General features: G+C 39.4%; 1 protein-coding gene across 2 annotated transcripts in view; it reads left to right on the top strand.

Annotated features, from left to right (window-relative positions):
• The window catches only part of Ih (hyperpolarization activated cyclic nucleotide gated potassium channel Ih), a 945,440-nt gene that overhangs the window by 836,833 nt on the left and 80,631 nt on the right, over window positions 1–27,976 (top strand). The window contains exons 5-6 of one of the 2 annotated variants that reach the window (XM_068226134.1): window positions 6,343–6,411; window positions 21,326–21,433. In XM_068226134.1, coding sequence (XP_068082235.1) covers window positions 6,343–6,411; window positions 21,326–21,433 — 177 coding nt within the window. The remainder of the gene's footprint in view (window positions 1–6,342; window positions 6,412–21,325; window positions 21,434–27,976) is intronic. The other variant, XM_067140514.2, reaches the window with a different exon arrangement.

The raw sequence follows: 27,976 nt of genomic DNA, 5'->3' as shown, positions 1-27,976 counted from the left end.
GCGATCCGCGTGCACGACTTCTTGGCTAAGCGGCGGGTAACTCTTCTCGAACATCCAACGTACTCTCAAATCTGGCGCTTGCAGACTTCTTTTTGTTTTCCCGCCTGAAGGGAATCTTGAAAGACACACATTGTGCTGACATACCGGACATCAAAAGACGCGTGACATCAGTGGTTTGATCGATTCCAAGAAACGCCTTCGCTGCCAGTTTCCAGCAGCAGTACACACGTTGCCAAAAGTGTATTGTAGCCAATGGAGAGTACTTTGAAGGCGACTAAAAGTATTTGGTTTGTAACTTCTGTTTCCTTTGAGTTGGGGTACCATTCACCAACCTTTTTAGATCCAACTTATATATCGGTTTTCACCTCAAATGGTTTATGCTACTCTGGTGGCAAGTGTTGTAATATATGGCGTGTTACGTGAGAAGGATTGTAGAATATTCAACGAGTTTAGCACAGACAAGATAGTGTATTTATCTATCAACATACCCCTATCGGATATTAACCACCTGCTATAAGTAAGTGAAATAATCCGAGTTTAAATTTAAAGTAAATTTTAGAAGAGAGACTTGGGGTGAGCTAGCAGCAAGCTAGCAGCGTGTGATAGGGGAAACAATTCTTCCTCCTCCCTCGAGACACTGGCTTCATTATCGACTCATCCAATGATTTTAATCCCGATCTTTGGATTGGCAGATGGGGTTCATTCATCCTCGTATGGCCAGTTAAAGCTGTGATAAGAATGACAATTTTGTAAGCCAAGCAGGCTAAGGAAGTTGTTATTCTGATAACGTGATTCTCTAGTATCTTCAAACCACCTGACCAGGGACGTCCAAAGCTATCATTGAGCTACATGGGACATGAAATTTATAGTGGTAGAGGAAATTACAATGAAGGCATGGCAAGCATACGAGGTCGGGATGCATTGGAAGGAAATGCAAACAAATAACCTGGCACTATTACATGTCTGCTAATAACGTGAATATGACCCTGTAATATCCAATTTGATGTGGAACCCTAACTAGAACCGTACATGACCAAGTATGAAAAACATAGGTTAAATGAAATAATCTGACGGTCAGCTATATCGGTAAACCTCCAAACATTCTGTGAAAAAGTATTGTATACCCCAGCAGGGTATGAAATATCCAGCCGAGTCCTATCTGTCTGCGTCAAATCTATCCCAGTATGTAATTCCTTTGCTTATCGTAGAATCGCACCACCACCACGAACAACAACATAGGCATACGCTATGGTGTTTCTTTTCCGTTAGAATTCTCATTATGAGTGAGGTAATATTTTTTTCAATTATTGTACTCTACTCATTAATGAATTAATATGCACTGACATGGCAAAAGTCATGTGCTAGCAGTATTTAAAGTGAATAGTCGGTGGCAGGGTATCGTGACGTCTTGGAAATGTCCAGACCTGTATAAGGCGTGATCTGACATCTCGATAGTGAGTGTAAACACCGTCTGTGTTGGTTGTGTTAAGGCGACGTGAATTATCGTCTTTCTATACTGGGAACCAGATGAGTGGAATGTTCCGTTGTCGAAGGTGCCCGGATCATCGACGGTATCGGACAAGCCACACCGGCTCAAATAACACCCTCATTCAATGCAGGAAGTACCAGCAGATCAGTGCAGCGTTCTTTAACGTCAGTGGGATATGGCACCCAAATATCTACCAGAATACCCTTATTAACACCATGAAGACTCGTTGGCTGAACGTTCAGCGTACTGGCCTTCGGTTCAGAGGGTCCGGGGTTCGATCTCCGGCCGGGTCGGGATTTTAACCTTAACTGGTTAATTCCAATGGCACGGGGGCTGGGTGCATGTGTTGTCTTCATCATCATTCCATCCTCATCACGACGCGCAGGTCACCTACGGGTGTCAAATAGAAAGACCTGCACCTGGCGAGCCGAACCCGTCCTGGGATATCCCGGCTGACTAAAAGCCATACGACATTTCATTTCAACACCATGACACCGGGCACGGCGTCTCATCTGGGCACATGACGTCGCTAATTTGATCCTGAACTAGTGGAACCTTTCCCACCGTCCCCCATGACTCATGGAACCATGTGACAACAAACCGACCCTTTCGGGTCCATGGGACCATGCTCCACGGAAGTCGATAGTCAAGGGACCTTTTTGGCGTATGGCCGATAACTTCTCATGTGAGTGGATTAAATATACAATCCCAATGAGGAGAAATCGGCCCAGGCCAAAAAAGTCCCTTGACTATCGACTTCCGTGGAGCATGGTCCCATGTGTTCGTGACCCGAAAGGGTCGGTTTGTTGTCACATGGTCCCATGATTCATGGGGGACGGTGGGAAAGGTTCCACTAGCGACATGTAGCTTCGTCCGATGAGTCACTGTTCCAGTTGTATCGAGCTGATGGTAGAGTTCGGATATAGCTCAGTGTCCATGAGCCCCAGTTGTCAATAAGGCACCATACAGGCTGGTGGTACCTCCATACTGGTGTGTTCACGTGGCATTTGCTGGATCCGCGGAGCCGTCTGAACAGGTCGTTGACCAGGGACAGCTACGGTGAACTACTTCGTAATCACTTGCAGCCCTTCATAGACTTCACATACCCCTACTATGATGAGATCTTCCAGCAGGATAATGCACAGTGTCCTCGGACCCAAGTGGTCCAGAATTAATTCGAGAAGCGTTCCGGAGAGTTTTAACAACTGTTGTAGCCACCTCCTTCGCCCGATAAGAACCTTGTCGAACATCTATGGGACTCAATGGTGAGGTCCATTCACACGCAAGAACCTGCACCTACAAATAACAGGAAGCTGTGGGTAGCTACTCACACGGCCTAAGTCAGAATCTCCCCGCAAGTGTTTCTTAAACTTGTGGAATCCATGCCACGACGAATTGCTGGTCTTTGCCGAACTATGGGAAGTCTTACAAGATACTAGACCCCTATCCTATGATTTTTGGCATGTCAGTGTCATTATTTTGTTAGCACAATGAGAATCCAATGAGAACCCAAGAAGTGAATTTATTTAAATAACTTACAACAGAGACAGATCCCGCCGGATATAACATTAATCTTAGAGTAACTAATTACAAATGTCAAATTTCTATGGACAAGAACTGTCGTCGCTTTTGGAACCAATACCACATAAGGACAAAATTCTAATTTTACAAGAGAAAGAAAGAAAGATATAAACTTTAAGAAAGTTCTAGAAGTCCTAGCAATATGTCTCTTGCAATGCAACAGCTTAGTTAATTCATAAGCAAGAGAGAAAACATTTTTGCACGTATTTGTCCACGTTAGTTAAGTGATATTGATCCGCTGCATTTGGCTGTATTCTGTTAGATACACGGTGTTGTTTCTTGAAAGATGGTATGAGTATACCATCGTCTAAGAAAGCATGCGGCCAGACCAATCACCCAAGGAATTTGTTTGCGGAATACAATCATCGTATTATGTCGAATTCTAACCGAGTCTAGGCAGTTTCTACAGGACTGCTAAACCACTGGAAAAAATACTCAACAACGAGAGCAACTATGAAACAGTGGAACAAAATAAGAAAATACAAGATGAATAATTAAGGCTAACAATCAGAATAATTTTCTGCTGCCTAAAGTGTTATCAGAGCGATACACTGATGAACACAGAACTGTGTTGTTATGTAATAATACATAAATCCACAATTATGACACTGTAAATCACTTTAATTTGTAAATGTTGATGGAATTACCAAACATCGATGGTCGGACGGAGGTAGTTGGAATTCAATAGATCAAGAGTATTCTTGCCGGGGATGGTTCAGATAATTTTTGAATGGGATCGAGACTGCCTGTCTCATTGTATACCTCATGAAGTACTCCCCTTCTTACTCGACTACTCTCTGACCAAAGTGAGGTATTTGGAAAAAGAGGGCATTTCTGCGATACAAACACTGGAACTGGCTGAACAAAAGCATGAAATATTCCTATTTATGCATTTACTAACACAGAAGTCGACTTTGGTTAGATTCATGAGCAAATTGATAAGTCAATAATGATAACATTAATAATAATGTGATATCCAAGATATGACAAGAACAGGCATACTACCTCGTATCAGCTTTTGAAATAAACGTATGTTGAAGTAGTCCGTCTTCAATGTGTTAAAATGTGGTGTTTTGTTACTATCATGTATTACAAGGAACTCCAGAGACTCTTACATAAATGATGGAGTTCTTCTATCATTCATGCCATTTGATGTAATCTATGAATAACATGCTGTAGATCATTTAATTATTACCACAATTCACAAAGGATACTCGTTTCTCACAGAGTATAGAAACAGAATACTAGGAGGCAACAGTACAAATCAGTTGTGACAAATTCTTCCGAACATAACTACCAGACAGTGATATAAAACTCGTCGCATCTCTCTGAAACCTAGTCCATTTTAAAACTTCATCGCTTGGTTTACAATTCATCTATAGAATAGTCATACGAATTGAATCTCACCAGCTTCACTTGCAGTATATCCCTCAGGTTTTAAACAAGTGACTAGTGCCGGCGTCTTTATTGAGATTGATGGAATCCCTTTAGTGATGTTATAATATTGTAATATGAATATTTAAAATTCCCTGAAACTTCAAAATCGCTGTAATGTACTTTGCGAACATCACAAGATGAGAACTACTTTTTGGAAATATATTACTCTTCGCTATAGCTGCATTTTCCGTTCTATCAAAAAGAGGTACCCTTGTTATTTATTTGGTGACGACATGAGAAACTTTTTTATACAGACGGAATGAGTAAAATGGAATAATTACTAACAAAACATACACTGAAAATATATACTTTTAGTAGTGAAAATAGGAGTTAAGACAGAGTGTTCCGGATCATACTGTAATACGTGCGTTCTAAAATGCTACACCGTGCAAATCACTTGAGCGTACTTACGGATGTATTGATCCATAGCTTACATCCGAACTTGAAGTTCCCTGCCTATCGGACCATCCTTGCGCCAGACATGAACCAATACTTAATACATCCTCACCTCGCAACTGATGATAAGAGCTATTCCTTTCTCCAAGGCCCAGAAACTAAGCTACAACATATGAAACGATATGAGGCTCATCGAGCACAATGTCAGAAGTACATCAAACGTCAAAGTTCAATAGGTTGCAATTCCATTCCATAGTGCTAGCTGATAATGAGTGTGAAGTGGTTTCAGTAACCATAGAATGTTACTTTGGAGTAATATAGAGTCTGTTAAGTCGTATGAACAATTGAATGTTATTAGTAAACAGCCTATGAAAGAATTACTTGGTATGATATTTTTAACAACCATCGAGCCCCTGTGATAAATCAGGTCCTCGAGACGTGACAGTGAACAGAATTCAACAAATGATCTGAAATAGAATGAGCATATAGCAATATCTTGTCTCATTGATTTTGAATATGGCATAACTTAAGTTTGATTGCATCAGGGGTTCAACAAAACAGTGACTAAATATCCGATTGATCTGTTCTGATCTGTTCTGTTCTGTTCCGTTCTTTTATGTTCTGTTTTCATATAATCGGAGTAATTTACAAGTTGCAAAGCGAATTCCAAATTTTTATTTATTTTTCTATATTGGCTAATTCCTCTCATTGTCGGATATCAGAACACATGTGCCTGCTTTTGTGATATACCTGAGTTACCGTAAAGTTAGGGCTCAGTTGCACGTAGTGTAAAGTGGCACCATAAAGCTATGGTGCGACTTCTTCACCATCGCACTGCAACACTATCCGTTCACGCTGGGCCACTTACCAGTAATGTTCTTTATACTTAGAACTGTAAGATATGCACTAGTGTACATATATGTATATATTAGTCACTTTTTAAGTCCCTAAGAATTACATTTAGTCAATGAAAGAAAGAAATCCAGTGATGGTGAAAAAATATCCTGAAAATCGTCTTCCTAGTTTATATGTTTGTAGGAGTTTGGTGATATATTTACAAATTTTATTCGCAATTAAAGTACTCCAACAGTTCGGAGGACGGGTATCAGTGAATGAAAACAATCGAATCAACCATAGATGGAGGTCACTCTATGAAGGCATCTCTAATCTATGGTGTGTTTCAAATTTAAAACAATGCACTCTTAGTTGATCTTTAATATCGTCTACTTTGAAGTAGTATCAAATATTCTGGTACATCATGATACCTTGTTCACCAGCTGTCTGGAAAAGATAATAACTTCACCATCACTGCATTGATTTCATTTCCTATTGATATGTGAATATATCCTGTTTCCTACCCTTATTCCTAAACCCTTGGAGCCTGTGATCGCGACCAAAACTGGCTTGGCTTGACTTGACTTGTGTTTCTCATCATTTAGATGCCCCCGAACAATCAGCCCGGAAAGTCGTCGGACTGCCATTCCTATTATCCGGGATCAACTCGTAAGGTGCTTACTCTGCGCGCGCTGAACGGCGTTCAACTGTTTTTTGTCATGTGTTTCGTAATCTTGTCCTTGTCATGTTGTTATGTTTTACTATCGTGTGGAGAACGTAAGAACGATCCAGAAATAAGCTTGATGTAGCCAGTTTGATCGTCGCCTTGATATTTGTCGTGTTCGTATGGACCTGTACTTCTTAATAGACTGCTTCGTTGAAATAATTTAGTTTTGTGTTATTATTCACAAAATACGCAGTTTTCATAATGTTGTACTAACGATGTTTAGTTTCCTTTGTGTTTCAAAGCCATAATAATACTGTAATGAACATAGTCTGTGAAAATCAGTGTAACTTCATGGAGATAGCAAACTAAAGGATGTCATTTTTACATATCTACGTAGAAATTCTCTAATAATACGTGCGTCAGAAAACTTTACAACAGCACAAATACATATCACAATCCTTACATAACAAAGCAAACCGCGACATTGTTTCTACATACCGTACCGTCGCAGTCTATTAGAAGATGAGGTTGATCCTGGTGAGTCCCTTAAATGGTTGTAGGACAGTAGTAATCCACCCAGCAGTCCAGGATTCAGATGTTCTTATTTCAAGTAGGCTAAAATAAAGCAAGACACACATATTTTGGTATCTGTTACATACGTAGTGATAAAATTACTTTCCAATAAAATACTCTGAGCTCATTACAACTCGCGAGATTGATTTTCTGTATCATAGTTGATGGATAGCTGTTCCTTAATACTACGTAGAATGCTTTTGGTTAATTAATATGTTTTATAAAATTATTTTAAAATGTTCACTTTAGGTTTTTAACTACATATCATTATGATTTATTAAAATTGTGAATTATTTCATTCATAAAGCAACCAACTCGCTCTCCTGCCATTCACATATCAAACAGCTAGTCAGTAAGGACAGTCTATTAGTAACGCTGTAAACTTATCTCGTCAACGGTCAATAATAACATAAGCAGTCACTTTTTCGTCACAATTCTGAATATTTACAGTGAACGTGGACAGGGTGCTTAAAGACCTTCAGAAATTTCTAAGAGGAAGTTTCTCGTTCATTCATTTATACATGAAAATGAACCGGAAAATAGCCAACAATCTTAACTTCAGTATAGGCATACGTGTTATTCGTCTCAGCTACTTTTATATCAGCACAAACACTCCTTTGAATAAAAGAATAAGAAGCAACCTTCGTTCAAAACCTGTGTAATTGGAAGAAGCCGGTGCAAATTATCACCCGTTGCTCTACACCAATAGAATATTGAATGGAATCCGAATCATTATTATTTTCTGGAACTTCAGCCTATGTTTAATATCTATTCATTTTTCTGGAAACCATTCAATGCTCTTCATTATGCGAGTATTAGCTTTGCATATGTGATATCCAGAAAATATTTTCCCACTTAACATTCTATTTTGCTTCAAAACTAATCATCTCAATACATTTTCATTAGTCATTTAGTTTTATGACGTAGAAGATGCACAAAGGGTTTCAAATAATCTTACCGACGATAATTGGTTTGTTTTCCTCGACAACAGAAGCGGGAGTACAACCAAGTTAGGTACCGTACTTTTTAATGGAACTTCAGCCATAAACACCTATAAAATAACGATATTTCAATAGCATGAGAAACACGATTTCATGAGTTTTAATGATTCCTCAGAGTACATTGTTTGATTAGAAACATACATTTACTTGTAAGGCGTATCAACAATAAATAATTCCGTATTTGTCAATATACGCTGCTGGATGCGATGGCTATAGTCAACAAACATCACTGTCAGTAAGGCTGAAACACAGGTTGATCAGATTCTCAATGAGTCATTCAGCTATCTGGTTGACAGTTTCTTCTTTATTGTATTAACTGGCGTTAGTGTGACCTGCATTTTTGAATATGGTTCAGTCGCGTGGTCTTTCACTGGCACTGTGGTACTTACTAACAAACAGATTCTATAGCTTACTTCAGGCCCTCCATTATTTAGACTCCCACCTTTCCCCGACCATGTACGATGTAGAAAAAGAGTCAGTTTACATGACATGTTTATTATTTCAAAGTGAGTCTTCATAGATGTTGTTACACAAAGTACCTTGGACGTGCTTCTGTCTGAAATTATGTGAAACGTCAATAACATCTTCCAACGCTGGTTTAGGAGACTAATGCAACATTCCGATCTATTTTGCGGGCACTTGCAATTATATAATATGTAAAAGTGTTTTATTAGAACAACTGACGGACTACAAAAGTAGAACTCCCATTGCTAGGTATAAGTGTTTAAAACTTATATACCACTGTGCCAGAAGATTGCACGAGTGTCCATCTCTCATGTCTTAATGTGACTTTACCTAGAGTAGACTAGTGACTAGTCTGTTACAGTGTCCCTCCCGGCAGCGTCACTCCGTTCTGTTCTGTATATGTGGCGATGCACTCATTGTTACTCGCGTGATATTTTCTTGCACATAAATATATATATTTCATTTTAGTTTTGAACCATTATTAGAATGCTAGTGCAATGGGTGCGGAGTCTTGGTGGTGCTCTCTCTGTGTGTTCAGTTAGTCGTACGCAGATGAATGCAGAAGTAACCTACTTGGCCAACTTCTGCACTCACCGTGTGTAGTAGATGAGGGTTTGGATTGACTATTCGATTTATTTCAGATGAATGGTGTGAGCTTATGTCCTAGATAGTGTTCCCCTTACTGTATTTTATATGTGGAGACTGCGCAAAGTTAAAACAATGTTTCTAGGCGTGCCTGCAACATTTGATTAGACACTCCATGTCTGGATGTCGTCACTCTATTCAGATTTCCTCAAATCCCTGTGTTATGTCAGTCATTGTTTCGCTTAATTTATGTGTGTATATGAAAAAATGTCCTCCATCCGCGACCATACAACAAAAATTGTATTACGTCTTAACATGACTGCGTAACAATGGCATTTCTGCAAAAACAAACTAGGGACATAAATGATAATGTAAAGGACAAACCACTAAGTCTTTAGCGATAATAGTCATATAATTACATACGCAGTGCGAAACATCTTATTGGCATATTTATGTATACAGGTGGTCTGATTTACAAGTATTTTTATGGAAAACTGTAAACTCATGAAACTGAAGAAAGCAACCGAAGTTGTAGGCCTCGCCAGTAGCTGCTTGTCAGTAGCTTGCTCTCTCTTCTTTCTCGCTCTCTTTGCCTCTTGTCCTTCCTTGCCACTTGTAGCATCTCTGTAGCTTGAAGAACGTAACCAAAACATGTCATTTCTCACAACTACTCCCTTAGTTTAGCCAATGATGTTAGTCGTGTGACATGTTTTGGTGAAGACACACCCCCGCCCGCGAGCCGTCACTCGGGGTTCCTTTGCATGCAGCAAACTGTTGGCAGGTACGTGTCACCATCTCCAAATTCAATGGATCTAGTCAAGGTTGCAATTAAACCATAAGGAATGTTTATAAATCTCTCCACAAGAACTCGAGAAAATAATTCCTGTAGACATATACTCCACGAAGCTTGGAGCTTAGGTTCTAACAAATTCTCCTCCCAGTGGTCATCTGCATCAGCTTTTTTCGTAATAAATTGTATAGTAGGGAGAAAGATTACATAGAAAGGAGTGTGTGGAACTTGAACGAATAGCTGGCACTGGAGCTACAAGGCATAGTCTCTGCTAAGGTTTACACCCTCTTGGAAGAATCAAATGTTAATCGGATGGTGGCATTACAAAAGCAAGTATCTTGGCTTGAGGCATGAATATTTGAGAACAAATTAATAAGGTACATGTTTGCACTTTTCATATGGTGAAATGGACTCCATGCCTTCAAAAATATAACGAATAAGCTTCCAATAGCTGAGCAAATACAGCTCACTTCTTGAATAACCTCATAGAATGTTCTAGTTTTTGAAGTGAGAGCTGGAAATATACTTTCCTCGAGCACTAGAGCAGGTTCATAGACGCAATTTTATACTTTCAATATGAACATTATTGTAAATTCGTAGATGTAGGCCTAATAAACGACCTCTTCAGATATAAGTGTAAAACTTAAGTTTTAAAATCAGTTCAAAGTAGAAAAGAAAATCGATTTCAATATATTAAAAGACTATTACGTCTAGTGTATGGTTAGTGATAATCACTTGTGATTGTTTTCCTTCACCTAGCTGAAAATACTGAACGATACAACATTTCTTATATATTACTGTTTGCTATGTTTGTGAAGTTGGGCAGTATCAATAGAGGGCTCTGGATATTCGCAACACTTCATGATATAGTGTAGACCCATTCTTCAATTATTCTACAGTTAAAAAATTTCTCAAAGAACAAAGAATATTCAGTGACTGCTATAAATATATGCACGTTACGTATTAACAAACGGAGTCATATTGAACTTGACTAGGGAATTATGCTTAGATCCTCCTTTTCTAAGTACATAAGTTGCTGCTTGGCTTTGAACGATTTATAAAAGTTCTACAAACTCCTGCTGGGACCAAGCTACTGATCTCTGCAACAGCTCATACACTTGTTTACTCGAGAAAAACACTTCATCTTTATCTTCAATAACAGAAGCCATGACACACAGAGTATATGTCTACATGAACGTTTTTATTTCGCTCTACATCTAATTTTGATGAGTGAGACTATAATTGGGAGCTAAGTTTGAAGGGCTGAGTTACACTACGAAGTGAAACATTTTCCGCCTAAATAGATCATCCACACATTAGAATTTACAGTATCCCTGCATCTTCAAATATTGTTCACTCAGTGTCTACGTTACTAGTACGGTAGATGTGACATTACAGTTCATTGTGTGAGATATTGTGTAAATTACTAAAATATATTACGATTCTTTGCACTTGTAAAGCCTTCCTTGATCAGTGAAGTATACTTTGTTCCTTCATAGATAATTTAACTATAATATTACGCCATCCAGTGATGGGACTGCATTTGTTGAACCATCCCCGCTCACACTCTTGGTTCTCATATGGAGTGTATTGCCTGTATTTCTTAAAAATTACAACATTTCTTATATATTATCGTTTGCTATGTTTGTGAAGTTGAGTAGTGTCAATAGCGTGCTCTGGATATTCGCAACACTTCATGAATAACAGTAATGGACGATATGCTCAAGAGTCTAGTTCCCTAATATAGTGTGCACAGGAAATGTACCTTTGTTATGTGGAAATGGTCAGCGTTAAGCCATTCCCTTCTAATCCACAAACACCAAACAAATTTCAGATTCATTGGAATTTTAATTCATATTTCATGACATACTCATTGTATCAAACAAGTAAAATTTGACACGTTTGTATCACGTTAGTTCTGCTATCCGAAAACCTAATATTTCATCTTTCAGTATAATGTAATAAATAAACCTGGGTATTTTCTTTGTGACTAAGGAGCAAAATGAAGAAAATATTCAGTTGACTATGATTTTGGAGAAGTGTAAATGCATTTATTCGGCTTATAACGCCCATATATACCCTTCTGGAGTAAAAATAATTATTTATCTCACCTTGATCCAATAGTTAAGTTGTGAAACCGTAATGAGAAATTATCATAACTAGAAACAATATATAACACTAATCCAGAATTACTGCACAAGTTTCAGCAGGCTGGTTTTGGGTATGATAGGGAAAACACCCAATAATATCAGTCAGTTTATCGTACGCAATTTAAGTATTCTACAATCTTCAACAGCATTCTCTCTGTGCACAATGCACGGTTATCCAACACTTTCTCCCTTGTAATGGAAGAATAGCAGCATACGTCGAAATTCAACTTTTGAACAATATGTTGGAAACAACACAGAAATTCTAGAGATAAGAACCAAACTTAAAGAAAATAGATAGTAAGTGGCTACAATACGTTTGTATATGGAATTCTCAAACGTACAGTTATTTAAAAAAGTTCAGATCTTTCCAGACAACCAAAAAGTTTCGGGAAATATATTAGCACTTTGAATTGCAGAAGTTTCAAATGAAATTTCTGGTATGAAGAAATATTCATAAGTAAATGTTTATATATTCCTTGCTAAAACTGAGGTATTTTGACCATCAGTTCCCACGAACGCCAGTGTATTTTGCACAAAAACCTCACTTCGATCTATTGTTCTTACACGCTGAGTAATAGTCCCTCATACGAGGAGCATATTCTTAGGTCTACAGTTAAAGAGGAAGCAAACATTACTGAACCAACTTCATCATGATCATCAATCATCATCAATTACCACTGATCTGCATTTAGGGCTGTAGCCCAAGTGAAAGATTCCCTACCACTTTTTACCTAGCCTTTTCTTAAATGATTTCAAAGAAGTTCAAAATTTAAGGAACATCTCCATCAATAAAGTATTCCAATCCGTTATCCCTCTGCTTTATAAACGAATATTTGAAAAACTATGTCCACTTGAATTCCAACTCTATCTTCATATTATGATCCTTCCTACTTTTATAAAACTCTATTCAAGTACAATTGTTTATTAATGTCCTTCCATTCCATATCTCCACTCAAAGCTCGAAACATACCGCTTAATAGAGTAGCTCGTCCCCTTCCTCCCAAGATTTCCCAGCCCAAAGCCTGCAATATTTTCGCAACACTACTCTTTTGTCAGAAATCACCCAGAACAACTCGTGCTGCTTTCCTTTGGATTTTCTTCCAGTTCTCGAATCAAGTAAGCGGGGTCAGGGTCACAAACACTGAAACCATACTCTAACTGGGGTCTTACCAGCGACTTATACGCCCTCCCTTTTACATATTTATCACAACCCCTAAATTAACTTTATTTACAACCTCGATTACCCGAAAGAAAATATTACCTTATATTTACGTCTAGATACTTACAGTGATCCCTTGAGTTATTATCACCTCCTCAAAACAACAAGTAAAACTGTGTGGACTTTTTCCTCTTGGTAAAACCTACAACCTTGCTTTTCAGCCCGTTTACCATCATACCCGTGTCTGCAGTTCAAGTAACAATATCTTCGAAGTCTTTTCGCAGGCGCTCACAATTTAGTTATAAGAGTATAACACCATCTGCATCTCATATAATGTGTGTATATAAGAAAAATATAGGTCCAATAAAACTGTTCTCCAGAAACACTCTTCTTAATCATACCGTGTCATTACTCTAATTCTCTTTCTATTTTCTAGATATTTAGCTCTCCATTCTATCATTCCTTTTTCTAGTCTATTTGTAGCCCTCATTTTCATCAATAGTCTCCCATGATTTACCATATCAAAAGCCTTTAAGGTCAATAGCGATACAATCCCTATGATCTCCTGAATCAAATGTATCTGCTATACCTTGCAGGAATCCTACAAGTTGAGCCTCACTGAAATAACCTTTACTAAACCCAAGCTACCTTTTATCAAACCAGTTAATCATTTCGCAAACATGTCTAATATAATAAAAAGAATGCTTCCCCAGAGGTCACTGGCCTGTAATTATCACCTTAATGTTTATCACACTTTCCTTTGTACGCTGGGGCTGCTATAGAAGCTCTACATCCATTCCGTGTAGCTTCTGCATGCAAAGAGTAACGAAGTCCCAACCTGTAGCCTTCAGTATATCCTCAGAAATCTCATCAATTCCAGTTGCTATTCTAGTTCTGTACTTTTGTATCTCTTTTGTAAATATCCTAATTATCATACGTGAATTTCATTACTTCGTTGATATTAGTCACCTCCTCTGTCTGGACATTATCCTTATGTTTAACTATCTTCACATACTGAGGATTAAATATTTCTGTCTTCCTATATATCCTCTTATATACTTACCCCTTGGTCATTTATGATTCCTGGAATGTACTTACCGAAATCAAAACGCCCTTCCACTTCTTACTAAAACTGGCATTTTTGGTAAATTACATTTCCTAGTAAGTTCCTTCAATCTATCTGTACAAGTACGACCGTCCCTAACACAATTCCTTTCTAACCTGCACCTCCTTCTTATACACTCTTTTTCTCGGATATAATAGGGTGAGTTTTTACCCATTCTTTACGAATTCTCGAAGTACATATCTGCCTTCACACTCATCAACAATTGCTTTAACCCATTCCATAGTCTGTCTACACTTTTATATACTTACTTTCCACCGATCATAATTACTTGTTTTTAACTCCCTCATGACTCTCTTATCAACCCTATAGCACTACTGAATAGCTCTACTTTTACTATCTTCCTCTATGACATATTTATTTTCAACTACGACTAAAGCAGCTTCTTGATCACTTATACCATCTATCACTTTCTCTACAGAGCTCATCTGGTTCTACAAAGTACACCAGTATAATAAGTCTTTTTGCGTCGTACTTTAACTATTTCTTAGTCACTATACTGGCTAAATTTTCTTGAATTTCAAAACGAATTTCTGCAGTATTCAATACAATATTATGACCAACGTTGTTCTTGGGTTCCTCCAAGGCCGTACATGTTGAGGCAAGTATAGACAATGAATTTGTAAGTCAAAGTTGTGTGGTACGAATTTGAACCCGAGCTAAATATCTGACGACTGTTCTAAATGTAGCTTTTCCTCCAAAAACGCCATACCGGTACTAAATTTTGATTGATTCTAGAGTGTTCCTCATGTTCTAATATTTATTTCTACCTACAAAGAATTATATACACTGACTGACAGAGCAAATGCAACAACAAGGAGGAGTGGTTCGAAAGGGATGAAAGTTGGGGAAAAAACAGAGTCGGCATGGAAGAATAATTGATGTTTATTTCAAACCGATATGCAGGTTACACAATGCGCACGGCATCGACTCAGTAGGATGTAGGACCACCGCGAGCGGCGATGCACGCAGAAACACGTCGAGGTACAGAGTCAATAAGAGTGCGGATGGTGTCCTGAGGGATGGTTCTCCATTCTCTGTCAACCATTTGCCACAGTTGGTCGTCCGTACGAGGCTGGGGCAGAGTTTGCAAACGGCGTCCAATGAGATCATACACGTGTTCGATTGGTGAGAGATCCGGAGAGTACGCTGGCCATGGAAGCATCTGTACACCTCGTAGAGCCTGTTGGGAGATGCGAGCAGTGTGTGGGCGGGCATTATCCTGCTGAAACAGAGCATTGGGCAGCCCCTGAAGGTACGGGAGTGCCACCGGCCGCAGCACATGCTGCACGTAGCGGTGGGCATTTAACGTGCCTTAAATACGCACTAGAGGTGACGTGAAATCATACGCAATAGCGCCCCAAACCATGATGCCGCGTTGTCTAGCGGTAGGGCGCTCCACAGTTACTGCCGGATTTGACCTTTCTCCACGCCGACGCCACACTCGTCTGCGGTGACTATCACTGACAGAACAGAAGCGTGACTCATCGGAGAACACGACGTTCCGCCATTCCCTCATCCAAGTCGCTCTAGCCCGGCACCATGCCAGGCGTGCACGTCTATGCTGTGGAGTCAATGGTAGTCTTCTGAGCGGACGCCGGGAGTGCAAGCCTCCTTCAACCAATCGACGGGAAATTGTTCTGGTCGATATTGGAACAGCCAGGGTGTCTTGCACATGCTGAAGAATGGCGGTTGACGTGGCGTGCGGGGCTGCCACCGCTTGGCGGCGGATGCGCCGATCCTCGCGTGCTGACGTCACTCGGGCTGCGCCTGGACCCCTCGCACGTGCCACATGTCCCTGCGCCAACCATCTTCGCCACAGGCGCTGCACCGTGGACACATCCCTATGGGTATCGGCTGCGATTTGACGAAGCGACCAACCTGCCCTTCTCAGCCCGATCACCATACCCCTCGTAAAGTCGTCTGTCTGCTGGAAATGCCTCCGTTGACGGCGGCCTGGCATTCTTAGCTATACACGTGTCCTGTGGCACACGACAACACGTTCTACAATGACTGTCGGCTGAGAAATCATGGTACGAAGTGGGCCATTCGCCAACGCCGTGTCCCATTTATCGTTCGCTACGTGCGCAGCACAGCGGCGCATTTCACATCATGAGCATACCTCAGTGACGTCAGTGTACCCTGCAATTGGCATAAAGTTCTGACCACTCCTTCTTGGTGTTGCATTTGCTCTGTCAGTCAGTGTATTACACATAATAGTAGCACTTATTGTCCGATAGAGTTCATTCAGTAATCATTCCTTGGTTTCATTCTCTTACAAACATTCCTCTCCCCCATCTATGAACACAACAGGCAGCTATTTGTGAATGGCAGAAGTATAAGAATCCGGATATCCCCCACACATGGCTATTCAACAAATAATGCACGATCCCACAACTTTTTTTTTACTACCGATAAGTTCAGGATATTATTTTGGAGTGCAAACTTCTGCCACCAATACCCAGTCAAGACAGAATATATATGTTGAATGACAACTGGAGAACTGATAACTGTTTCCAACACTATCCCTCCGAGGACCCCACGCAGTAACCAGGACTTCACTTACCAGGAGGAACTTTATGAGGACTGACTGTGCCGGAACTGGCTATGGCAGATGCATGTCACTACTATTCAAGCAGGAAAAGTCCGACTCCCTGAAGTACGGCTGCAGAGCTCCAGAACTGACGAATATCCTGAGGGTCGGTTAGAGGGTCTTGGAGAACCGCTTGGAAATCTCTCACTGGAATGAGTCAGCTCTCTAGATTTGAAGATTTAATCTGAGATTTGATATCTTGTAGAGTATTTGCGTTTTATGTTCTCCTTTATGTTCCTTCCAACATTATTAGCAGCTATCTATACAGTAAATATTTAAACATGAACTAGACGAGAGTTAAGACCGCGTTGTCATCAAACTTAAACCGAAACAACAAAATAATAAAGCATGATAAACACTTTTAACTCTGCCACGAAGTTTATCAACATGTTTACGACAAATCCCTATATATTTACTAACCTATCTTAATTATGGAAACATATTCATAATTTGAAATTCGATTTCATTGTAACGCATGCTTGCTTCTAATTGTTTGCCATAGGACGGTTGAAGGTCTGCTTACATATGAAGCTAAAGCATAAACCTGAACTATATACGGTATAACGTTTCTTATCATGTATGAACATAAGAACTAGCCAACATCGGATTGTTCAAGATGGTTGGAAGACTTCTGATTGAAGAAATAATAGTTTAATGATGATTTACTGCATCGCTTCGCTATTGGTCTATAAGTATGCCTCATCCCTCTGCGTGCACGCATGCAAACACACACACACACACGACATTGCATATGTAAAGCGGTCTTACTATTATGTCATTAAAGATAAAACATAACAGACATTCATTTTTGGACATCAGGATGTCTTGGAAAGAGGTCAAATTGTTAGAAAGCGCTTCAATTTTGATAATAGGAGTTGTTGAGATACATCTCTCATTTTGTGCTTATTTAAATGACGTCGACCTAAAATGTGAACCGAAACCAGGCTTATCTGGTGTCCATGCGTTTGAAAATCTCCACAAATACAGTTATCTGCGAATCAGAATGAACTATGCTTTATGAACATCAATATATCGGTTTCTTAAGCGAAAGAGAACACAATGGTAGTGGTGGTGCTGGTGGTGGGTGGTGGTGGTGGTAGTGGTGGTGGTGGTAGTGGTGGTGTCGTTTGCATGGTAGTGGTTTGGTAGTGTGGTCGAATTATATTTGGACGCGTCAACACTTAGGTTTCCAACTCCTGCATAAAAATGTGTGTCCCAACAAGTATGAGTCGAAACGGCTACAGTAGTCTTATAAATATTTATTGGGCACGAAAATTGATATGTTAAGTGCTAAAACTACCTGTAAAAACGAAGATACGATTGATATCACAAAATATAAGATCGCAGTTGACACAAAAGTGACCAACAATCACTTTAACGTTTAAAGAATATTTTTTTGATCATCTGAGGGACAGCACGGGTTACATTTCATGATTATAATGATCTGGGCGGCAGGAGCAGTAAATTGAAATTTTACTTACACAGGTTGTCTCGGATGGCTGATTTAGATGTATTTTAAAGCGAGGAAAAGGAACTAGCTCCGTAGATCAAAAGAAATTACCATGCAAATATGAGAAAGTAATGCGGAGCTTTGATGATAATAAATATTTGTTTTTGAGGAAGTGTGAAGATTCTTTATGAGATCTCACCAACAATTTAAAGGTTAGTCTAGAATTCTTCTTCTGTAATTCTCTATTTTATTTAACAATAAAGGCAAAGCCACGACGATAAGCTAATAAAATCCAGGCCCTTCGTCAGTCATTCTTCTACATTCACACCACACATTCAGGCTCTCAGCTGGTTCTCTGGGATTATCTAAATATATCAAACAGTCTTCCTCGTAGAAATGTACTATTTGTACAAACAACTTATATACTACTAGATGTTTTCAAACTCTTACTTGATGATCTTCGCACATTACCTCATCTCGTGAGGAGTTTAAGAAATCGACACTATTTTCTTCTCAAGTTTTTAAGCTTCTCAAAACCGCGTATGTACTATTCAGAGGTCATTACTGATGTAGACCCATCCTCGCCCGGTGCTTGTGTTAACGTATCTGATCCACTCTCTTTTTCCTCTCGGCTTTTGGGGAGGATGAACATCGTTTCGACGGGTGGATCAAGACTTTTCAGCTATACAAATGTCCTGGCAAGTGGTCATTCTTTAAGCTTGGTAGAGAGAATTTCCCTCTCTAAAACAACTTCAGGGTCTATCGTAAGATATCTCTATCGTTGAACAGGTTTAGACAGTTAAACACCTTAACTTCTTCACACTGTATTCAGGTTCTTTATCGAAGACATTGCTTGAACGATACATGAAATACGATTTTGTAATTGAATTGTATATTGTTAGTGACAATATGTGCGTTGTAAAACATTTTAATACAAGATATAACAAGAAGGACAACATTTAAAGAATGAAAGAATAAAATAATGATTGTCATTATTCAAAGAAGAAGATCGTCTTCAGAAACATCGTTCCTCACATCTCCGCAGTCACATATGAAAAATGGACTGCAGCTTGAGTTACGAGCAACCAGCAAGATTGAGTTCTACTGCCTAGAGCCTTCGTGGTAGAAAATCACTCATTCCTGAGATGCTTTCAAATATCCCATGTTATCCTCTCTCGCAGTTTGTCAGGGAATTACTATAGTTCAATTCTGGATACACAGATATGTGCATTTTGAAGTATTATTCGAAGTAGCACCAAATATGCATAAGCACATCTTCCATTGCCAAGCAGTACAGGGATGAGTGTGTAGACCATGCAGAAGACGAATTTTCTGACAGTCTAGTATTCAATAGGTTATAATATTTCTCACGTCGAAAAGACTTTAATACGCTTCACATCTGTAAGTATGGGTTGAAACATTTCTCATAACTTCTAAATATCTACGAGTAGAAAAGTCAGAGAAATAACCTGGCTTAATTAATTTCAGTGCCACTGATGCCATTTCTGAAAGAAACCGATGACTGGACCGATGTTCTTGACATTATAACAGAAGAATAAACATAAGGTCTTTTCCCCTGCTATAAATCCGTCCAAGATGATTTTCTATGCATACAGATTTACTGTATTGACTAGTCAAGTTTATCTGCGCAAAGACATTACACCAAATCTATTCTTATAGCCCTCCTTAAGGCAGAAAGGCAGTGTTCCAGATTTTACTGGTCCTTAGTATTGGTTCTTACTATGGACTCTACTTATTGGCACAGCAATGTACCGAAAAATTCCGAGAAGATTATTGCAAGTGAATTAATGACTGATTGGTGCATTGTTTTGACTGTAACATTTCCCTTCATAAAACGTTGAAGGCCGTGCACACCCTTACGATGCCACAGACGTGGAGTCCTAACTTAAAATGTAGATATTTCTAATGTTTATTTTACGATCTCTACTACAGAGTGCATGTATATTCAGAGAGTTGCTTATCAAAGAAATTGAGGGTAGTCAATTTGATCTAAGAGATGAACATATTCTCGCGTTCTCGAAAATATGGTCTTTTTTAAAATCTATGAACGATTTCAAGGTGTCCTCTTCCACAGTATAGGTCTGTAATACTTTGTTCATTAGTCCAATACTTCAGTGGTGATCTCGTATGATAAATTCCCATCCGCTTTCATGCTTCACCAACCAGACATATGGAACTGACTCTTGAGAGCTTTATCGAATAGTTAACTCCACTGAGTGAGCGGGGATGGTACCAGCCATCATTCTGTATACGACTAACACAGTTTAATTGAAAATGCTGTTTATTTTAATTCATTACCTTGTCTCGTCACTTCCCGTATTTAAATGTTAAGGTTCAGATATCACTGTAAGTGTAATTCAGCCTGGACAGCACAGCATGTTGCGTTGAAGATGGTGATGGAAGGTAAGTTGCTTCACTCACTGGCCGCTTGGTGCCGCTTTTGATGCTGCGCGCGGGGTGGTGCTTTTTTTGTGGTGTGATGCGATGCATGCTCCCGCCCGTACTGGCATGGGGTGGGTGTATAGTTGCTTGGATGTTTATGGCAACCGCTAGGCAGTGGGCGGGCTCTTGTGATTGGCCAATATATGCAAATTAAAGGCATGCAGACCAATCACAACGATTCGGCTGGCTGGCTTTCATGCTGTTGTCACCAATTGTCTGAAAAACGACATTTAGGTACATTAAAAATTCTGAACACTAAACTTCGGGAATCTAAATAGAGTGTGTGTGTATGTGTGTATGGCTCTAAAATGTAACTATTTAAACATATAACATTTGAATGTGGCATTCTACAAATATTATTTCAGATCTCTATCAACTATGCACAAAACTTCTGAATCTCTGCTATAATCTTCAATCTTTCTGGTTTTATCTCTCGTTTCGAAACAAAGCAATCACTTTGATTTCTTTTAAAATTCTTCCCGATTACACAAAGAAGTTCAGTTCAGTGTGTGTTTTGGTGATGGCTTGAGCTCTCTATCGTGTGTTTTTTCCTGCTTCTTTTTTTCTAGATCTTGCAGAACCTCCAAAAAAAGCGCACTGAAAGGAGGGGACGTCTCAGCTCAGAGGCCCCGAGCAAAAAGAAGTCAAAGTTCAGCAAAAGCAATCTCATTTTTAAGGTAACCTTGGTGCTGTTGCTGCTGATGCCTTCCTTCGGTTTCGTGCATGGTTGCCGAGACCGCGTCTCGCTGCTCTTGCATGAGCTCATGCAGTCACGCTTGTAGCCACGCCGCTCGCTAGCCGACTAATTCATCATGCCTCCATCCTCCCTACTTCCAGTCATCCTTCTTCTACATTGCTTCATGTCTTAAATCTTTGAACGGTTAAACGTCCATGTTACTACATATGCTCTGCCTTGTGAATCAGTGGAGTCCAAATCGATTTGGTGCTATATTTTGCTCCTTGACTCATTCGTGGATGTTAATTAAGTCTGTTCATTTTTGTTTCAAGGAAAAAACGTCTAAAACTTAGAGAACGCCGCTTTACTATCGACCACTAGGTCTACATCCGAACTGCACTGCTCTTCGGGCTTGTCTCACCTGTCTTATTATTAGACATGAAAAATAAACTTCTTGACATTGGAATATTTAATTACATAAGAGTCATCATTTCCCCTATAGTCACGAATACTTGTATTTTTATTCTCTTTACAAGAAAACATTATTATCGTGGCTCCCTGGTAAACTGTTCCATGTCTATGATAAAGTAGCTATATCAACTGAATGTAAAATGAGCAATTCAAATCGTAATGCCATTACCCATTTCCTTGGTCTTTACAGGAACAGCGAGTTAAATGGCAGTTTTGTACAATATGTAACATTTTTCATTGTGTTTTACTAAAATAACTTCCATTTCCTTTTATTATTCTCTCAGTGACATAACATTCCTACAACTGTATGTGCAGTATGATGGACTATACTCTAAACAGGACGTCATTCTCTGACCAGTACGGTACTTCAAATTCAGTTTCAATTAAATGTCTTCACCACATATAAATTAAAAATGAAGGTATTTTCATTAGAAATGGATTCATATTATTTAGTGATAATTCAAAGCATGCAGTGAAATACCACCATTCACATTGTGTTTGTTGAGGTTTTTAATTTTTCGAGGAATTGTAGAATCGTGAACAGACCGATAAGAACGGTAATATTAGCAAATTTAACATGAGCATTTTCCTTCTTCACACAGTTTTCCTTTCGCTGAGCGCCTTGAACGAGATTTACATCCTGTAGTGACTAACAACCCAGCTTCTAAACTAACAGAACAGAACATCCCAATCCTGCTAACCATAGCATCATAATTTTAAGTTCTAATCAGTCAAATTCAATTCTCAGCTGCCACCATCATTCTTACCACGAATTCAAAGATTAAAGTCAGTATAGAGAAGTGTCATGCCTTGAGAAAGTAACATAATGCTCCGGTCTTAAAATCAACAGATGTGCATGCCGAACATCCATTATACAAAAATTGAAGATATCACCATCTCATCCCACTACCAACCCTCAAACTTTTAAATGGAACACTGATTCGCTTTGTGATGTGCAGAAAAACGAGTCTGTTTGACTTGTATTTGCATTCCTAACGAAAGCCTTGGCAATAATTCATTTTATGAATCAGTATATTCTGTCAACTAAGGCTCTAAACAGACGAGAAACGTTGGCCCTGTGTGTTTCCAGTTCATTGTTGCAGTTGTCCCTCCCCATGCGCTGCCTTGTAGCGATGCTTTGCTGCTTGACCCGTTGCCGCTTTTTGCTAGTAGGCTACTGAATTGTTATTATTAATCGCTTGAAGCTGCTCCCCTCCCGGCTGCTATTGCCGCACTTCGCTTTTGGTGTTGTCTGTGTGTCGTCTTCTTTCCGTTGTTGGTGTTAACTGTTAGTGTTGGTGGCGGTGCTGGGATAATCATAGTGTTCGAAATACTGGCGCAAAAGTAAGGCTAATGTTCAGATGTATGTTGAACTGTGTGTTTTGTTGGTCATGGAAAGCAGCTGGGCATGTCTTGATGTCTCAAGGTGTTTCCTCATATTCCTAGACCTAAGAAATTTCTGTTTAAAGTAAGAACCATAGTATTTTACCGTCGCAAAATGTACCTTTTAAAAATATGTCCTTGAGCATGTACTACCTACTAAACGAATGCATTATTTTAACGTCATCAGTCCTTTTAACTTCCCTCATTTCGTATGAAATGTGTTAATCTCCGTAATCTGTTGCTATGGTGAAGTTTATGTGTATGAGCGCATTAGCAAGAATGCAGTTAGCAGTTTGTAGTAGCATTACCCTTCTTCCTCCGTTCTATTCGTTGGTTTTTAGCCTCATTACTATCAATTTATTTTTCTTGCTCTCGTTCAATTTCAGAAGTAGGAGAATCTGTGTATTGTCTGGGCTTGTTACTTGTCGCACGATGGTTCCATTTTCCATTTTGATTTGACCTTGTAATGTTTATTAAAATAAATAGCACGCAGATATTAGGATATAATTCTGTGAGGTTGAAAATCAGATGTAGGTACATAAACTCGGAAACTCTCATTTAATTGTATGTTCTTCCTTGAGAAGCTATCCATGGGAAAACACATCTCATAGTAGATCTCGACTATTCCTAAGTAAAATATTATGTTTAAGAGGTTTTCTTATGACAAAGAGGTCCGAGCAAAGATATATATTATAGGTAAATTTTAGAAAATTATCTTATCAGTAATATACAAAATATACAGATAAATTCTTGCTGTGACCAACAATAATAATAGTAATACACAGACATGCCACTGGACATCCGTTTAATAATGTGTACAACCCTATCAAGCCCAGAGAATCTCAGAAACTTGATTTGGCACAGACTTCACTAGAGGACTGAAGATGGTATGTTCATCCTAGTGGAATATCGTACCGTTGTCAAGAAACATGAGTCCATTGACAGCTGCAAATGATCATGCAAGAGGGATTTGTAGTGGTCACCGTTCAATAACGTGATTTCATGGACAAATGGACTCGAACACACCGCATGTCAGTGTGGAAACATGACAGCCTACTCAGTGATTTGTTTACATCTGGGATCCATGGCTTCATTCTCAAACACATTTGGCATTGTGGAATGAAGAATATGAAATATCACCATAACTTCAGAAATTGGCCCATCCATTTTAGTACCCACGACCACACCCCCATTGGAACTTCGACTCACCCTGAACAGCTAGTCGAGCTAGATGATGTTCAGCCAGAACAGCATGACCGTCTTATCAAAATTAAACAGATTTTGTCATTCCAGAACTGTCTTGCATTGATGATGCCGCTTAACATGACTTCTGGCATATGGTATCACTGTATGTGTAAGTGGATGATTCCCCACAAAAGAGTAGTGTTACAAAAATGCTGGGCTGAGAATACGTGGGAGTAAGAAAACGAACTGTTCAACTAAGCAGTATGTTTTGAGCTGTCAGTGAAGAGGTGGTTTAGAATGACATTAGTAGACAAATAATATAATGGAGTTTACAAAGAAGGACAATAATATGAAAATATAGCTGGAATTCAAGAGGAAAAATTGGGATAAATGCTCTTTTATAGGAAGAGGAATCATGAGATTGAAATAATTTACCAACAGAGATGTTCGACAGATTTCCAGCTTCTTTGAAATAAAATAAGAAAAGTTTAGGTAAACAATTAATAGAGAATCTGTCACCTGAGTGATAGCCCTAAATGCAGAACAGTGGTGATGTATTTATTGATTCATTGATTTAATGATTGATAGATTGATCGATAATAAAGCCAGTCGATGTGCTTTCGGGAACGATTGTATAATGTAATTTGAAAGATAGCATTTGAAAAGAATTCAACAGGAGACATCCCTTACCCGTACCTACTTTTCTTACTTTTATTGGTATTGTTAGGTTGAAATAAAGCAATATATTAATGTTAAGCACCAGATCAAATGATGACAACATTGGGATTTGAAATACTGTATATCGAGCTAAAGACACAAATGTAATTTTTATATGTTCTTTCAGTATAAGTTATGAATTATGAATATACAGATCCGAGTTCTTACCAAGAAACCAGAGTCATATCTCATCGTATAGCCACCCTTTTCCCTAATAATCATGGAAAATATCTCCAGTAGCAGCTTGTACATAGTCAATCACTTGATTGTGGATAAAATTATTATGAAGAGGTTTCCTCAAGTACAGCTGACATGAGTTAACTGAAGGCATAGATGATCCAACAGAGTGTGAACAAAATGTAGATGTATATAGACAATGTCAATAATGACTACGTCATTTATCTCTCTAATATGTGAGTATGTTACAGCAATGTCACTTAGAACCAAAATTACATTGAAAAATTTCACAACTTTCAACCACTGTGGTGATGATTGGTGATGTTGTTTTAAAGGTTATCACTTCTCTCTAATAATTGCACGGTTTGTATGGAGGGTGGACTAATATGTTGTACCAATCACCAGGCGGTTTATGTTGCCAAGTAGCCAGTAGATATCTGAGATCCATTCTCATGTAAAATTCCAGGCTATAGTTACACAATATTATCTCCTCCCCTACAAATAACCTGGGTTGAGCAAAGAGTTTTCACAAATCCATAGCTTCATTCATTTTAGAATGGATCCTCCGATCCTTCCCGATCTCCTCCATCCTATTTGTTTCCTGTCATTTTGCCAATGTACAACTCTGTGTGTGTGTATATGTGTGTGTGTGTGTGTGTGTGTATGCGTGTGTGTGTGTGTGTGTGTGTGTGTGCCTGTCTTCCTCCGTTTGTCCAATATTAAATTTTCATTTCATGCATAATATGATATGCATAACAGCCGAGATAAGGAATTACAAGCGAATATCTCCTAAATCAATAGATAAAACCAAATTCTTTGTCTTCCAAATGTTACTCGTATTGGTAGAAGGGGCCTTCCAAACTTGATAGGGTCAATATATTCCTGGGGCTCTTTATAGGATTTCAGGGGCGTAACTTCAGAATTCTAGATGGAAACATGATAAAAATAGTTTCATGTTCTGGTTTCCTTCAATAAAATAAGCAACTTTAATTAAAACATATTTGAAATCAATTGTAGAACAGTTATTCATTCATACCTTCATTGGCGTATACATTGGTAGAAAAGAGCACTGAATGAATAACTAAATTATTAATGAACTAGGTGACTACTTCACATTACTTCATTAAAAGCTCAAGTAGCTTCCTTAACAATTATACCGGCACACTTGATGATTCTTTTGGAAAGGTTTTCCCTAACATTTATAAACATACAGGAACTACACTAGTGTCCAAAAGTTAAGCATAATCGCTAAACTAGGCCATACCGCCTGATAGGAATGTCAGACGGATTGCTGAACAAACGGAAGCTGAATCACACAATATATGTCACACAAATTATTCAAGAAAACAGTGTCAGAAAGGTTCTGATAGCTAAGGTACACCTTTGACAACAACTAACAAAACTTGGCAATGTCTTCAACAAAGAAATATGCTGTTAATAGGGTGCATGGTTACCCCTAATGGCCACACATGCTTCGCAGTGACGTGGCATGCTCTATATCAGGTGGTCCAAGAGCTCTTGTGGCACTCGATCCCATTCCTCCGAAAGGGCAATGTGAAGGTCTGGGGAAGTCTTGGTGGAGGCTGACGGGATGCAATTCACCACCCCAATGCATCCCAGGCATGTTCTATAGGATTCAGATCCGCAGATCTTGCTGGCCAGTCCATGCGATGAATGGCTTCGCCAGCCAGAAATTCATCCACCAGAGCAGCGCGGTGCAGTCAGGCATTATCGTCCATTAAGAGGAAGTCTGGACCAACCGCACCTATGAAGAGTCGAACATGTGGTCTCAGTACCTCATCCCTGTATCTCCGAGCGTTAACAGTGTTCCTCGGACCACCTATGAAGATGTGCAGGCCCGTACGGCCATTCAACATGATGCCGCCCCAAACCATGACGCCACCACCACCATACTGGTCCCGTTCCACAATGTTCCTGTGGTTGTATCGGCTACCCGGTTCTCTCCAGATTAATGTGCGATGGGAATCGCTCTGCAAACTGAAGCGGGATTCATCTGTGAAGAGCACATGCCTCCATTCATTCATGGTCCAGTTTCGATGTTGATTACTCCACGTTAAACGAGCCCGTCTCTGTGCTGGAGTGAACGGGACGCACACTGCTGGATTTTGGGCAAACAGGCCTGCGGTTCTTAGCCACTGGTACACAGTTTGACAGGAAACGGCAACCCCTGAGACGGCAGCAAGCTCCGCCGACAATTGTATTGCAGGTGCACTCCGATTTCGTCGAGCGGTTAAGGCCAGATTTCGGTCCTGCTGTGGGGTGGTTACCCTTGGTCGACCTGGTATTGGCCTACGATTAACATCTCCTGTGCCTCGAAATCGTCTCCAAAGCCTAGAAGTGAAACTTTGTGGCACATTCAAGGATATGGCGACTTCGGTCTGTGTCTGGCCTGCTTCCAGGCCGCGGAGTATTCTACCCTGCAGAACGGGGTCCGAATTGCGTCGTTCAGCCATTATGTTGTCACGTTCACCACGAGGCTACACTCCACACACTACAACAGGGCAAACACGGCTGAGGTAATATGGGGTGCAGGTACTGGCTGTGTTTACCTTGCGGTTACACCGCTAGTCAAAGCAGGGAACACTCCTTT

Source organism: Anabrus simplex, chromosome 2, assembly GCF_040414725.1.
Source record: "Anabrus simplex isolate iqAnaSimp1 chromosome 2, ASM4041472v1, whole genome shotgun sequence".
Lineage (NCBI taxonomy): Eukaryota > Metazoa > Arthropoda > Insecta > Orthoptera > Tettigoniidae > Anabrus > Anabrus simplex.
The sequence above is the reverse complement of the archived record's forward strand: the minus strand, read 5'-3'. Positions and strand labels throughout refer to the sequence as shown.